General features: G+C 41.0%; 1 protein-coding gene across 3 annotated transcripts in view; it reads left to right on the plus strand.

The window, feature by feature from the left end:
• The window catches only part of LOC122802621 (cyclic AMP receptor-like protein A), a 3,720,933-nt gene that overhangs the window by 1,634,844 nt on the left and 2,069,617 nt on the right, over positions 1-16,472 (plus strand). For all 3 annotated transcript variants that reach the window (XM_044072312.1, XM_044072313.1, XR_006364962.1), the window contains one exon: positions 2,435-2,522. In XM_044072312.1, the coding sequence (XP_043928247.1) occupies positions 2,435-2,522 (88 nt within the window). The remainder of the gene's footprint in view (positions 1-2,434; positions 2,523-16,472) is intronic.

Genomic DNA, 16,472 nt, shown 5'->3' on the forward strand with positions numbered 1-16,472 from the left:
TTCTTTGTCTGAGTTTTGCTCTTGATCACCAGAAGTGTCCCTGTAAGTTTAATGATGTGACTAAAAATCATTATCATAAAGCTTAAAAATGTTCTTGTTACCTCAGAAACTCCAGCAGCTAGAAAAGGAGGCTTCAGAAGGGCCGGGAGACATTGGACCTGCTTCATTTAGTAGTCTCCAACACAGCAAAGCCATTGAGAGCTTGGGAGCTTGGAGGAAAGCAATAATCACTCACATTCCTCTTCTTTTCTTGAAGTAAAGAAATTAGAAAAATTAATGAAGCAAAAGGCTACGATGAAGCACAGAGTGCATGCCTTAAGTATCATAAAGCCTACTACCATATCTGCTGAGGCCTAGTGTTATTTGTTGAACCTGCTTTTTATTCGGGTTCAAAGTTTCTTCTACTCCACATGAACCACAGATGGGAGACAATTCTGGGTAGATGGCAGGTGCTTAGAAAAGCGCTGTTAGAAAAATCAAAGACTGAAACAAAACTGATATCATTAACTTTATTAGATATTAAAACCCTAAACATTACAGGATAAACCATTGACAAACCTAGGAACTTTCAGTGCTCCCACCCATGGTTATCTCTTCTCTAATTAATCCTTATCATGATTTCATCATCTTTAACCTAAGAGTAAAATTAAACTCAGTCATAAGTAAACTATCATTCCTATAGCTTACCACTGGAAAGTATGGTGCATTAAATGGCAAGCTTATGTATATAGTTTGGGATACTGTATTTATTCAGCAAATAAGCTTTCTCAGGATACTGTCAGTGAGTTCTTTAATAGTAACGTCTGCATTCATAAACATGTAGTGTTAAGACGCAACAGATAAAGTCAACAAAAAAAACTTTGGAGGAATCACAATGTTTTTCTGTATCTTATTTATATCCCAGTGACTGCCAGCAATCAAGTTGTCACCTTAGCTGTTTGTTCATTCCCTACTGTGGCAAGAGCTACTTGAGTCCATTTGTTCCATAGATGTGTGAGAGTTTAGTCATGGAATGGCTGTCAGCCTTTCAGCCATGACAGGAATTTCCACATTTTTGTAGCCCTTCTCATTAGTGTTGTTTTGAGTAGTGGCATTACCATGGAGTCTCCATGGGATTGCTAACTAATATCATCAACATGGGTGACCATACATATATCCCACTTCGACTGGTGACCTGTGTCTTGTAATAACCACATGCCAACATCCCGTAATAGCAGCAGATCCACTAACAGGGAGCCAGTAAAATGCAGATTTATAGTGGTATGGATTACAGACTGGCCAGTTAGGAAACACTGTAAGTTAATAATTCAGAGTGAGTCAACATGAATTAAAGTTAGAATGAATCAAAGAGTTCCTTAAGTATAAGTCCTTATTGTTCAATCTTATCTTTTAATTTCTTCCTACATCTCAAAATTGCTGGCTGTCCAAATATACTGATGGCATTAAGACTGGGGCTGTGGTCTTCTGAAAGCAAGAAATGACTACAGTTTGTGGTTAGTGTACTCCTATACTACTGGATAATGAACAAGGACCTTAAAGTCAGCATAGAGTGTATAAGCTTAGCTGAATGGGCATTGTTACAAAATATTTTAAACTAAAGCTTAACAGCTCTACACTTGAGGTTACTAAACAAATAAGGGACTTTGAAATCTGGATTACCACCAACCTGACCTTCAAAGAAAATAAAATATAATAAAACAATGCTGATATTTGACGTCATGTCCTAAATTATCTCCTTCAGAAACCATGTTATGCTTATCGAGCTTTAAAAAAGTATTGTAAGCCCTATATTATAGTATAATTCAGGATTTTGTTGATACATGAAAACTGACTTACAGCTACTAGAACTGGTACAAAGGAAACTTGCAAAATAGGCTCCAGCTTATAGTGAACTAGGCTTTATTGTTTAAAGTTGTACAGTACGTTACTGTTATGTAAGAGGAATGTTCGGTCTAGACTATAGGGCCTTTAAATGAGGTATTGTCAGTGTCAGTCATGCAACAGGTAGCACACTCACCTTTGTCGCTGGAAGATGGTTGGATTGCTAATACTGCAGTGCAGCATTAAGGAGAAATATATGACATGATATGATGATAGTCATTCTTTCTGTCTTTTATTGTAATGCTGTTTGCAACAGTTTGTATAAAATAGATATCATACTCCTTTGCCAGAGGCAAGTCATTCTAAGCTAATGGCAATGTTTATATTGCTTTCAGGTTAATAATCTGAATTGCAAAAGCAAAAAATGTTAGAAAACCCAGATTCTTACTTCAGAGGCTTGAAATAAATCAAAATTCCTTCTTTCACTCCATTTGCCTGTAGTTAACCTTATTTGTTGCTGTAATTGGATAATCTCCATGAGCCATTAAATTGTCTATTTATAAAGCATTATTAACTAGAGAATTGATTACATCTGTCATCTCTTCTCATACAGACTGGTGCTCTCTGGCATGGGTGTGCTGCATTACACTGAACCTCTACATTAACTTGGTGAAAGAAATGAGGACTGAACGCTTTGAGATGTAAGTATTTTAACTGGCAGTCATTCCTTTGATGCAGAGTGACACAAAAAGAAATGGAAAGTGGAAAAGTGAATGCAGTTGCATTATAAAGTGTGATGACTGTCTGTATCCAAGGAATTTTTTATGCTAAACTGTGAAATGAAAACTTATGCTGAGCTGAGGCATTGCCATGCAGAAGTTATGTGGACATACTGTAAGTGAAAGGGATAATGACAACAGCAAAGTGCTCAATATGCCAAAATAATATACATAGTTTACACTCATTTCTGGTAACTGATGCTGCAAAGAGACTTTCAGAATCAAAAACAGACATTCTAGAGGTTATTGTAATGCTAAAGCTTCAGTAGCTGTAAACTGTGGTGTGAATTTTGGCTGACAGTTAATACATAAACAGCAGATCTGATGTTGTCAATCTTCACTTAATCCTTGACTGTGGGTTCAGTTCTGTATTTTGTAACCGACTTGGGTGTTATTCCAGCTAGAGCCTTCCAAAAACTCTCGAGCTTAGCTTTACCCAGAATGCTGCTCTTAAGATTACCTCATATCTCATTTGCTGCTTTAAGTGCCAGATGCGTTCCTTTCCTGTCAGCTCTCGAGCTAGCCATTTCTAATAACTGTAAGTGTTATTTACTTTTTTTTAGAACTCTTTAGTGAGTAGTTGCTTCCCTAGAATTTTATTTTTTTACCTCTTTCCTTAACACGATTATTGTTTTATTTTCTGAATACCTTTACGGTAATCTTCCATACCATTGCTGATGCCTCTTTTCTCTTTCCATCTATCTTATTACCATTACGGTAAATCTTTCATACCATCATTGGTATATTTTATTTTTCAAAAAAAAAAAAAAAAAAACTTACACACACGAGAAAGGAAAGTTTGAGTGTGTGTGCACGTGTGCCTTTTTGACATGGCTGAGAAGACTGAAGGTACTTCTGACTTCAAGAGATTTCAGAATTGTGATCACAAATTGCCGAACTCGGGTGGACATTCCTTGTGTGTCTACTGCTTGGGCTTGGTGCACCTTCAAGAAGAATGTGCCATCTGTCATGGCTTTAGTTACTGGGCCCTCATAGAGAAGAAAAATAAGCTCATCCTGAAAGGCCTGATAAAATTTAGCTTCAATGAGGCTATATCTGTAGCTTATAAGACTCATGTTAGCTCCCCTTCTTCTTTCTCTTCATCCAGACATGAAGGTTCTAAGAAGAGGAGCTGCTCGGTTCCCACAGTTTCAGTGGAACTGAATGGAATGCAGCTACCGTCATCGGTGCCATTGGTGCCAATCTATACACCAACAATTCCGGCACCCACTACTACTTTGGATCGGACATTTTCCCCCTCCTCTGTTCCACCGGTCTCAGAACCGAAGGAGTTTTCATGTAAAGATTTGCCTCACACAACATATTCTTCAAAAATAGATCCTTTTGTAGATCAACTGCCAAGCCCATTCTTGGACAGACCCCAGTCCCCATCAGTCTCTTCAGTCCGTTCCACCAAGAGCCTTATAGAGTCTGATGTTCTGAGGCTGGTGGACCAGCTCCTGGCAGTGAGGGCATTAGTCACTTCTTTGGTTGCTAACACTTCTGGCTCTGGAACTTTACATGTCTCTAACCCAGTTCTCGTTCCTCCTCTGACTCCAACTGAGCATTTGGAGTTCCCAGTTCCAACAGTCCCAGTATTGACTTTATGTGCACCAGTGAGATCCTTGTCTCCAGTACTGGTCACTACCCTTAGCTTTTCAGTTCTGTTGGAGCCAGAGACCTCTAGGGGTTGGATTGACATCAATCTTGTTGGATCTGACTATATTTATTGGGGCTTCAGCACACATAAGTTCGACTCCAGCTTTGGGCTCAGAGGTGGCTACCTTGGTGCGGGATGGGACCACAGTTTCGAAGTAGTCTATTTTGATTCTGGGCTCCCATTCCTGTATGGAGGGGCCTGCTTTTCAGGCCATGGGGAGGGCTTTGTCCACTACGGGCTCACAGTCGATACCTCTCTTGTTGGAACAGCATCTCTGCCCTTCTCCTCACCCAGAGCTACTTCCAGCCTCCACCTCTGGACAGTGGACATGGAAGCCTCTGGATTCAACCACAGCAGCCATGTCCTCTTCTGACACCTCCCCGGCCCATCTCACCAAGGAGGTACCCCTGAAGAGAAAGTGCAAGAGGAAGCACTTGGACTCCCTCGAGGAATCTTGCACAGAAGATACTGACTTTGATAAGGGGAAGGTTCTCCAAGGTCACCGCCAGAAGATGTCTTTTTCGGTGACATTCTAGAGTTCCTTAAACAGAGGGGTGGCTGGACTTCCCAAAGGCTTCCTCTGAGGAGTCAGTATACCTAGAGGCTTTCCATGCCCAACCATCTACTTCTTGGATCTCTCCACCCGCTGACAATCTAATTAAGTTGATTGCACAGCAGGCTTGGAAGATTCCTGATTCCATTGAACCAGTCTCCAAGAGACCAGACTGTATTTTGTCAGCTCCCGCAGATCAAGGACATTGGGCTAAAGAGCTACCAGCAGATGACATGGTTGCAGCAGTCAAAAAAGGAACTTTCTGATGAAAGTCCTACTATCCTTTCTCCTAATAAAGAGTGTAGGATGATGGATAGATTCGTGAAGCTCATATACACTTCACAAACCTTTGCATTTAGGTCCTTGAACTTCATAGCACATCTCACCAGGCTTCAACAAGATCTGATAAAGGAGCTATCAGACACTCTTAACAGGATCCATAGCTGAGGGAGTTCTGGCTAAAGTAGCTTCCCAACTGGCAACCCTTGATTCAATATGTAATTCATCCATGAGGCTCATTGCACACACAGCTGAAGGGATGACTAAGGCAGCAGGTTTTGGAGTAGCTATGAGGAGACACAGCTGGATGTGCTTGTGTGAATTTGCGTAGCCATTTAAGTCTTCTTTCATCAATGGTCCCTTTGACGGAACATCACTCTTTGGCCCCAAAGTTAGAGACCCTTGCTAGATGTGAGAAGGATGGAAAGACGCTTTTGCCATGTGAATGTGTTTTTCCACTCCTCAATGGCCCTACTCTAGGAACCAAAGGAGTGGAAAGCTATGGTTCAAAAAAGTCCCAAGGGCCTTTTCAGGACTCACGTGGTATCAACTCCCCCTGGGGCAGAAGGGGTGTTACAATGGAAGATGCCATACTAGAGGCAGAGGAGGTCTGCAAAATCAGTGTTCCAGTGATTCTTTTCCTGGTAACTGCTATCAACCTGAATGGAGGCAGTTGGGGGATGAATTTCCCTGCACTTACCTGCCTGGCTAATCATAACAATGGACAACTGGGTGCAGAGGATTATAACCAGAGGTTACAATATTCCCTTTTCAAAACAACCCAAACAACCAAAGAGAGGTTACAATATTCCCTTTTCAAAACAACCCAAACAACCAAAGAGAATCCCAGACATTCCACTCAGTCACAGGGATGGAGCAGTTTTAGAAATTCAAAAACTACTCGGCAAATTGCCACTCAAGCAGTCCCACCAGATCAGATAGGATCCGGAGTTTACTCAAGATTCTTTTTAATGCCAAAAAAATAACAGGGGAGTGGAGACTGATTTTGGATCTCAGTGTCTTGATTTTGGATCTCAGTGTCTTGAACAAGTCAATTCAACAAACCAAATTCCAGATAGTCATTGTTCAGTCTATACTTCCATTCTTAGGAAAAAATGATTGGATGTGTTCAGTAGATCTTCAGGATGAGTACCATCACATAAAAAGAGACAGAAGCTCCAGAAGATTTTTGCGCTTCTAGCTGGGAGCCAGTTATTATCAGTTCAGAGCCCTGCCCTTTGGTCTCATCACAGCCCCCAGGGTGTTCACCAAATGCATGGCAGCGGTAGCAGCTCACTTCATACTGCAAGGATTCCATGAGTTCCCATACCTAGATGACTGGCTCATTGCCGCAACCACCAGGCATCTATTGCTCCAGGCAAGGAACTGCATCCTTCAAACTTGCTCCTCTGAGGATCACTGTCAGCTATGAAAAATTCCATCTAGAGCCAACCCAGCATTTAGAGTTCATAGGGATAGTGTTAGACACAAGCACACCTGCATACTGTCTCTACTCCAAGAAAAACTTCAAAGAATAAAATCGCAAGTCAGACATATTCTTCACAACAGAACAGTGACTACAAGACTGGTATTACAGACTCTAGGATCTATGGTGGCCACCATCACTGTAGTTCCCCTTGTGAAGTTTGACATGCAACTTCTAGAATGGCTGTTGGAGTCACAGTGGTCATTACTGAATCAACCAATGTCCCATCAGGTACTGCTAACCAATTTATGCAAAAAGGACCGAGTCGGTGGCTCTATTTCAACAAGATTCTGTCGGGCCGTCCATTTGTCCCTCCTCAACCCCAAGCCATAGTGACCACAGACACATCCCGGATAAGGTGGGGGGGGGGCATTATCTTGGAAAAGACAGTCCAAGGCACTAGGTCTCAGTTAGAGGCCAGTTTGCACATCAGTGTTCTAGAGAGGAAGGCAGTGCTGCTGGCATTGTAAGCATTCCGAAAAACCTCCTCTTGGGAACGATTGCAATCCAAACAGACAAAATGTTAGTGGTTTGGTACATCAGCAAACAAGGGGGAACCAGACCTTACCCACTTTGTCAAGATGCACTCAGGATATGGCAGTGGGCGATTTCATCTGACCACATTCTTATTGCAATGCATATTCCGGGGAGCTCTAACATGATAGCGGACAAACTGAGCAGGAGAATCCTGATAGCTCACAAGTGGTTTCTCAACCCTTTCATGGCAGAAAGGATATTCCATTGATGAGGCCAGCCCTGCTGCATTCTCTTTGCATCCCCCCACCTGAACAAGTGCAGCAGCTACTTAGCCCTGATCCCCCCCCTCTGGGGGAGTAACTGAGAGAGACTCTCCTTTACGATTGGCCCCCCTGTTTTCTGTATGCCTTTTCCTGGGTTCCTCTCATTTCACAGTTTCTGAAGAAAGCCAACAGGTCGAAGAACTTAATCATTCTCATTGCCCCATTCTGGCCTCGCCAGATATGGTTTCCTTTCTGTGGCCTTACTTAATTCAGAAACCTTGGATGCTAGACCCAGCTCCAGACCTTTCGTCACATCCAGATGGACACATTCATCCAAATCTTCAAAATCTCAAACTCACTGCATGGCTTTTCCAGTTCCAGTGATTGCCAGGCTTACTAGCCTTATGGCCCCAGTTCAAAGAATTTTTCTAGCCTCCCACAAACCTTTGAATGGATGATTATACAATAGCAAGTGGCAATAATTTTCAAAATGGGCTACAAGCAGTAATCTTGACCCATATTTTGGACTAGTTCATAAGGTCTTGGAATTTTTAGCATCTCTTTTTGATGCAGGGGCATCCTCCTTGACTATATGGGTTCATCTAGCTTCAATTTCAAATTTTCATAATGGTCTAAATGACACAGGTCTAATGTCACACAGACTTTTTAAAGCCTTTCTGAAAGGAACTTATTGCTGAGACCTCCATACAAGGATCAGTCTACACCTTGAAACTTGAATATGGTGCTACAATCTTTGATTAATTCCCCATTAGAACCATCCGCAAATAGCAGTATGAAGTATTTATCCTGGAAAACCTCCCTTTTAGCTGTTATTACTTCTGCTAGGAGAATATCTGAGTTACAGGCCTTATCTTGCAAGACTCCTTAACTAATCTTTCATAAGGATAGGGTGTCTGTGCAAACAAATCCTTCTTTTTTACCAAATGAAGTATCTGACAGTAATATCAATCAAACTATACAACTTCCCATATTTTTTCCCAGATTTTCAAACAAAGGCAAATATTGTCTGCATTTGCTAGCTGTTCAGAGACAATTATGTTTTTTTCTTTCACAGAAGAAAGTAATTCAGAAAATCTAAGCACCTGTTTGTTTCATAGGTTCATATGTTGGTACTAGGCTATCTGCCCTAGGGCCTATACAAGCCTAGCCATAACAATTCCCTGGCTATTTCTTACCACAGTATTTACTTCCCTGGAACCCTGTCAAGTAGGGTGACTGACATGATCCCTGGGATGAATTTCCTATCTCCCATCCAATCGTCAAGGTTCTTTTTGAAGAGGGCCAAAGAGGTGCTCTGCTTGACATGTATGGGCAGTCTGTTCCAGAGTCTGGGAAGTCTCTGGGTCAGGAACTTATCCCTCCAGCATGTTTTGTTCATTGTGATGGCAAGGTTTAGATCCCTGGAGCATGTGGCTCTGAAGGATTGGGATTTCTTTAAGTGTAACATGTCCAACAGCTCTAGGCTTGACATGGCCTTGTATGTTAAACAGAGATCGCCTCTGAGTAGATGATATGCAACAGAGTATAGCTGGAGTTTTTTTAGATGGTCAGCGGAGGGCATCTACTTTTGGCCTGTGATTTTTTTAGTGAGGTATTTCTGCAGCCTTTCCAGTTGTTGCAGATGTCTTGAGAGGTACATACCAAATGAGGCGTTGTATTCTATAATGGGTCTACTGAGGAATGAGTGCAGTGAGACAATGACCTCCTTTTTTCTGTATGAAAAGCCCTTAGTGATGAGGTGTGCCACATAGAAGGATTTCCTGACTGTTGTGGCAATGTGGTTATCAAAGGTGAGACCACTGTCCACCAGTGTCCCCAAGTCTATACACTTTTGGTGTTTAGTGTACTGCCACCTATGTGGTAATTCATGGGTACATGTTTTTCCCCAAAGGGGATAACTATACATTTCTTGACATTGAGCTTGAGCCCATGGCTCTGGCACCAAGCATCTGTTTCTGTAAGGCCCTTTTGTAGAATATCCACATAATTTGGGGATTCAGTAATGGCTCCCAGTTTGCAGTCGTCTGCGAACTTTGTTTGCCAGAGTCCCTTAGTGTTGGCCTGTACTTCAGAGAAGTAGATGCCAAACAAGAGCGGTCCCAGGACTGAACCCTGAGGTACTCCACTTGTCTGGAGCATGTGGGTTCGGTCAGTACGCCAGTTGGCAACCCATCGAGTGGCGTAGGGATTACTGCCCAGCTTAGTAAGTTTATCTATGATTCCAGAGTGGGGGATGGTGTTGAAGGCCTTGGCGAGGTCCAGATATAGGCTATGTGGACTGCCTTACCCTCGTCCACAGCTCTAGAGACTGATTCAAAGAAGTCAGTCAGGTTCAGGAGACAAGATCGGCCCTTCACAAACCCAGACTGGGTGGGCTCCAGTGTTTGAAGGTTGCCAATGTCTTTGTTTATAAGTTCCATGATAATATGTTCCATGGCCATGCAGGTCAGGCTTGTCAGACTGATGGGGCGGTAGTTCCCAGGATCCAAGGTGGATCCCCCCTTGTGGAGTAGGATAACTGTAGCTGTGCGCCACTCAGTGGGTATGAAGCCTGAGGTGAGGCTATGATTAAACATGACACATAGGTGAGGTGCCAGTTCATTTTGTAGTTCATGTAGTACACAGCCCGGGATGTCATCTGGTCCCATAGATGCTCTATTCTTAGCTTGGGAGAGTGCGTTTTTTTACCTGTGTGGCCATTATTACTAGAATTTGGCAATCTTTCGGTATTGAGATGGGCCCTTTAGGGGGTGATAGGGGAGTGAAGTTGGCACTGAATCGATCTGCCAGGATATTGGCAATATCCTTGGGATAAGTATATTTAATGCCATTCTGTTGTAGCTCAGAACAGATCTGAGCATTGCCATTTAGAGTCTTGACATAGTTATAGAATGCCTTGTGGTTGTCTTTGGAATCTTTGGCAATTTTATTTTCATAACTAGGTTTGGAGGATTTTATGAGGGATCTCAGCTTCTTACTGAGGCTGGTAAGGGAGTTTTTTGCATCCTGGAATTTTCCTCTTTTTTTTGCAATAGTTTTTCCTTTTTTTTGTAAAGTTTGTTTATGGCAGGGGACCACCAGATTGGCTTCCTTTTTTTGGAGGAGAGCATCTTGGTTCTGTTTGGGATGGCACAATTCATGCACGAGTGGATGTGCTCGTACAGTTCCATAGTGTAGGATTCAGTAGTCAAACTTTCAGTTCCCATCTGCATGGGTTTCATGAAGTTTGTCACTTCTGACTTGAGTAGCATGAAGTTGGCTTTGGAGAAGTTTTTTTTACTGAGGTTTCCTTACTGGGGGGTGAGGAAGGGATTTGGATGTCAAGAGTGATTAGCTTATGGTCAGATGTGACCAACGAGTGGGTGACCATAGGTGTGGAGTATCGATTTCCCATGTTGGTAATGACCAGGTCTAGGGTACTGGAGCCCCTGGTGGGACTATGGATTAGTTTATCCAGGACATTGGAATTTATGAATTCCAAGAACCGTTGGGCAAAGGTGTTAGTACACGAGTAGTTTTCTCAGTTAATGGCAGGGTAGTTGAAATCACCCAGTATTAGGGTGTTTGGTTGTATCTTAATATTTTCCAGCATGTTTAGAAAGGTGTAGTTAGAATCGTGGGGCATGGTGGGGGATCTGTAGCAAGCTACAATTTGGATTGCAGTCTTACCTAGTGTTAGTTGCACCTGGAGAATTTCAGACGCATTGTGTTGAGCAACTAGCCTGGTGGTGTGAATATCCTTGGTGAAGATGGACACTACTCCACCTTTGGTGTTTTGGTCCTGGTTTGGTGGCCAAAAAGTGTGGTAAGAGTTGTAGCCTGGTATTCCAGGGGTGCTGTCTGGAGCCTTGAACCAGGTCTCAGTTACTGCACTGATATCGATGTTCTCCATTTTTAGGAGTGTCCTGAGAGAGTGCATTTTGAGGTTTAGACTTCTAGCATTACCTTCAGATTTTGCATGTTTGTATCTGTTATGGTGGTGGTTTTGTCCTTTGAACTTTGCCTAAAAAGGCACTATAGGGGTGGCAAGAGCCTTAGCCAGTAACCTGAACTCCAGGGGCTAAAGGTGCAGACCATCTCTGGCAAATCATTGTGGTCTGTCGATCATGTTGTCCCAGGCATACAGATACTGGATCCCCTTTGAATGACATCAGAAGCTTAGCTAATTGTTGAAGTCAGTCATTTTGTCCTTATACTATGGTATCATTCCAGGCGAAGGCAGGATGCTACTCAGGGCTAGAGTTATACCTGCCTGGGCCACATGATCCGAGAGCTCTTTCATGTCTCTTTTCATGTAGTCCAGGGAGGTACATCTCAAGTCATTCACTCCAACATGGAAAATAAGAGTCATATTTGCACTTGTGGAGTGACTTGAGTGCATGTGTTATGTAGCAGATCCTGGCACCTGACAGGCAGCTGACTCTTATTTTCTCTTTGTTCAGCCTGGTGAGTGGGACATCAGTGTTGCGCACATTGTTTTGCCTTAGGGACTGGCACACTGGTATTGTGAGCTGTGTGACACTGGTTGTGATTAGTGTTTGCATTTCAGCTTCGGAGGTCCTTGTTGCTTGGGCAGGTTACTGTTAAGGGCCTCCACATATGAGGTTTTAGTGTTGCTAGGTGAGGGTGTTGGTGGTGTGGGTTTAGAAGGGCTATGTGATGCTTGAGGTGTAGTGCGGGTGTTAACCTTTTCCTCTTGACTGTCTAGTACAATCTTGGGTGGAGAGAGCTTTGCTTCCAGTTTGGCTATGTAAGTGCATCTCTCGCAGGTTGTAGTGTTGGGTGGTAGGAGGAAGAGGGTTGTCTGTGTACATGAGGCAATTGCTGCATTGCCCCAGTATGCCAGATTCACCAGGTGGTCAGGAGAAATCACCAGAAGCTGACCCTTGGACATGCCTGGTTTGGTTCTTTTTTTTTTTTTTTTTTTTTTGTAAAGTACAAGAGCTGTTTTCCCTTACCTTAGCAAGGTACTTTGCAATTATAGGCTGTTTAGTGCCTACGATTAATTTCTCCTTATTAACAAGGAGAGTTGAGTGCTTGTATCAGTTTAAGGCTTCCTAGTGCTTTCCAGCATGTTTTAGAGCAAGTGCTAGCTACAGGGATGCTTAAAGGTAAGATGAAAAATAAAAGGTTTATCCTGAACACTGCAGTGTGCACTAGAGGTGTTAGATGTGAAAGTAAGTAACTTAAGTTTTACCTGTCTAAAAAGTTAAGTTTTGGTGGAGAGTCACTATTTTTAAAACAGCAAGATAGATTGAAAGGGGGTGGTCACTTTTGTATTCTGGTACTATGGAATACAGTAGGATGGCCAATAAATTGAAATAGTTGAAGTGGGGGTGATTTCACAAAATGATAATTTTGCGGTTTCTCACACAAGTCAGAAAAATCAGAGAAGAAATTAGATATATGGTCAAATTAACATAAGGGGCAGGCAGCTAGAAAGACAGTGGTGTTTAAGAACACAAGAGTAACCGGGTAGGAGGGTGGGAGAAAACATTTCTGTCTGACTCCCAAGAGAGAGAGCTGTGGTCTCTTTTCAAGTTTTAATATGCAGTTAAAAGCAGAATACAAGTAAAACACAAGGTAAAGAAAACAAATCACAGTATTCATTATAGAAAAAGGCAATAAAGTAATACAAAATACAACAAATAAAAAGCAAACTAACCTTTCCCTCACAGCAAAGTGTAGGAGAAACTCTTCTGCTATTCTGGGTAAACCAGCTTCTAAGGTTACTCTGTCTAGATGGCTCGAGGACTGCATAACCTTCATTTATAACAAAAAGAAAGTACAACTACCGCAACCTGTAAAAGCACATTCTATGAGAGCGATAGCCGCTTGCACAGCCTTCCATGCCAGAGCTCCTATAGATGATATATGTGCAGGGGCTACTTGGGCATCCCTGCATACCTTTATTACTCATTACAAGCTGGATTTGGTCTCTAGGGGATAAGCATCTTTTGGTTTGATGGTGCACAGGATTATTCTTCTGTGAGAACTCCCAAGATTTCGGTAGCTGGGGACTTTGTCCCACAGACAAGGATTAAGTGAAGATCGACAACATCAGATAAAGAAGTTATGTCTTACTGTAATATTCCATCGGTGTTGTCGATCTTCACTTATCCTTGACATCCCCACCCTCCTTCCCCCTGCCTTTCGGGCTTCTTAGTGGAATGGCACTATCCCTACTGACTGGATTATTCCTTTATGAATACAGATATGGTCTCTGATCTGTTATTTCCTGTCTGTCACTATCTTATACAAACTCGATCTGAGGTAATCTTGAGAGGAGCATTCTGGATAAAGCTAAGCTTGAGAGTTTTTGGAAGGCAAGAGCTGGAATAACAGCTGAGTCAGTTCCGAGATATGGAACCAAACCCACGGTCAGGGATAAGTGAAGACCGACAACACAGATGGAATGTTATGGTAAGATATAACCTCTTTCTATTGCAGAAGAATGAAAAACTGACACAATGCATGGAACATACATTGATTTTCAGCTGGAAAACAAACGATGAAGTATGTAACTACCCTATAACAAACAGTCCACAAGGACGGATAGCACATTAACCATCAAAAAATAAAAAATTTATCCGGACAACGTAGGTCAGCTGCTTCACTTTATTTAAACAACCAAATGACAAAGTGCTTTTGCCAAAACACAATGGGTCTGTATCAGTTAAATGAAAAGTTAATTCATCGAATGTATAATCTTCGACACATATACAACAAAAGACGTATTACTCAAACAGTTAAATGAGCAAAATTTAAATCATCGAAAAGTGTTACTTGGCCAACACCTGCACACTGGTGTGATACATGTAACTAATCACCAAAATCAAACCTTCCCTATCAATGAGAGAGTTTCATTTACATACATTAAAATATACAAAGTAAACATGTATGAAATCCTTCCATAACTGTTCATAACAGTAAAGCAAACTAATCAACTTCTTAATCAACGTAATAAATGAAGACATATTTAGTGCATTCATAGAAATTAAACATATGGTACACACGTATATGACTACTGTTTTAAATCTTTAGTAACATAGCAACTGCATGTAAAAAGTCATGTACGGTATACTCTTGTTTATTCCTCAAAACAGTTTGTAAATGATGTTCCCTTTCCAAGTACTTTCTCTTTTTAGGCGAAACTGCACATGCAGACATCAACTGTAGTCTGATTTCGTCCACCCTATTTTGCTCTCTAACAAGAACTGAAAGTACAGCTGGTATGTCAGAAATATGTCTACCTAATAGACACCTAATCCTCCTATGGCAGCCCTCTATGTAATTTTTGAGTCCGAGGTAAACAAACATCATTCAGAGTTGAAACATTCCAAAAAGAGATTGGATATACAGGGGGAAATCGCAAAACATTTACAGTTCTAGTAATTTGCTTTCGTAAATGGCCCACTACATAAATATCAGAGAAATAAGCTATCAACTCTTTTCCTTCACTAGGAAATCATTTACTTAATTCTCTAAATGCTGGAATAACTTCTTCTCTCAAAAAGGAAAGTGCTATTAACTGTTTAACTGAACACTGGAATTCAAGTGAAGTACCATATAGACTACACAATTTAAGTTGTTGAATCTTACGCCATACGTTCTGTGAGAAATGGAAGAAACACCCTTTGCAACTTACGTTTGTGAAGGTTGCTTCTATACTTTTTATTGCAGCAAGTTCAAAATCATATAATAAATATTATACTGTTGGTGTTAAATCACATCTAGCTAACAAGTTAAACAAGCACTCCCACATATAATTGTATGACTTGTATGACGTTTTAGTCATTAAGCAGTATACCAAAGGCACACGCATCTTTTTATCACCATGAGACATAAATGCATGAACACTATATAACTGCCTGCATAGTCTGCCTTTCGTAAGGAATACTCCATCCATAAACCAGATGCTACTATTACGTATGACTTGTATGACTTTTTAGTCATTAAGCAGTATACCAAAGGCACACACATCTTTTTATCACCATGAGACATAAATGCATGAACACTATATAACTGCCTGCATAGTCTGCCTTTCGTAAGGAATACTCCATCCATAAACCAGATGTTACTATTACATAAGTCTGTCAGATTTTCTTTGGTAGTGAACAGTAACACATGGATATTTAAGTGGATACAACAAATATATTAAATATTACTCGTGATGTCTAGATATCTATATTTTATGGGATGGTTGCATAGAAGTATTAACACAATTTTTGGATTTTTTTAACTCAAGTAGCGAGTTTTTGAAGTTTACATCTTCATATAATATGGAAGGCCTCCCATATTTAGACACCTACATCTCTAAAGGTGACAGTTGTTTTAAATCTAGGCTGTATAGGAAAAACACTTTCTCCAACAGTTACTTAGAATTTTCTAGTAACCATCCTAGAAAATTATTTGCTAACATATTTAGAGGTCAAATTATACGTGCCATTAGAATGTCCTCTATGTATTCTGAGATGTTGGAAGAAGTGTCCTTTATCACTTCTCTTTTTAGAGACAGAGGTTATGACATCAATATGATGATCCGTATATGTAAAACAACTATTAGAGAATGGGGTAAAAAATACATACCTCTATTAGGTCAGAATAATAATAATAGAGGTGATAATAGCACAAATCAGATTAAAAACAACAAAACATCTACCATAGATTTTGGGAGAGCTTGTGTTTTGGAATACGGGCCACATTTTAGTAAAATCAAGAAAATTATGGTTAGTAGTTGGAACATCACATTGTCGGATCAGGAAATAGCAAAAATTTTGGGATCTCAGCCAATTTTTGCTAACAAAATGGGGCACAATATCAAGAATTATCTTGAAGGAGGTGGCATTAATAAGAATTTGACCAATAGAAACACCACTAAGTGCAGGAGTTGCAAGCTATTTTAGAGGAGGATAGCATTATTTTGGAAAATGTCAACAGGACACATATAAGGTTTATTCAAGGCAACTGCAACACTAGACGAGTTATTCATTTAGCTAAATGCACAGCCTGTTCTGGATTCTATATAGGAAAAATGGAGAGAAAATTTAATAACGTATATACGCACATTTATATAGTATTCAGACCAAGGATGAAAATAATGCCCTATATAGACATGTTAAAAAATTTGGAA

This window comes from Protopterus annectens, chromosome 5.part0, assembly GCF_019279795.1.
Source record: "Protopterus annectens isolate FY-2018-M chromosome 5.part0, PAN1.0, whole genome shotgun sequence".
Classification (NCBI taxonomy): Eukaryota; Metazoa; Chordata; order Ceratodontiformes; family Protopteridae; genus Protopterus; species Protopterus annectens.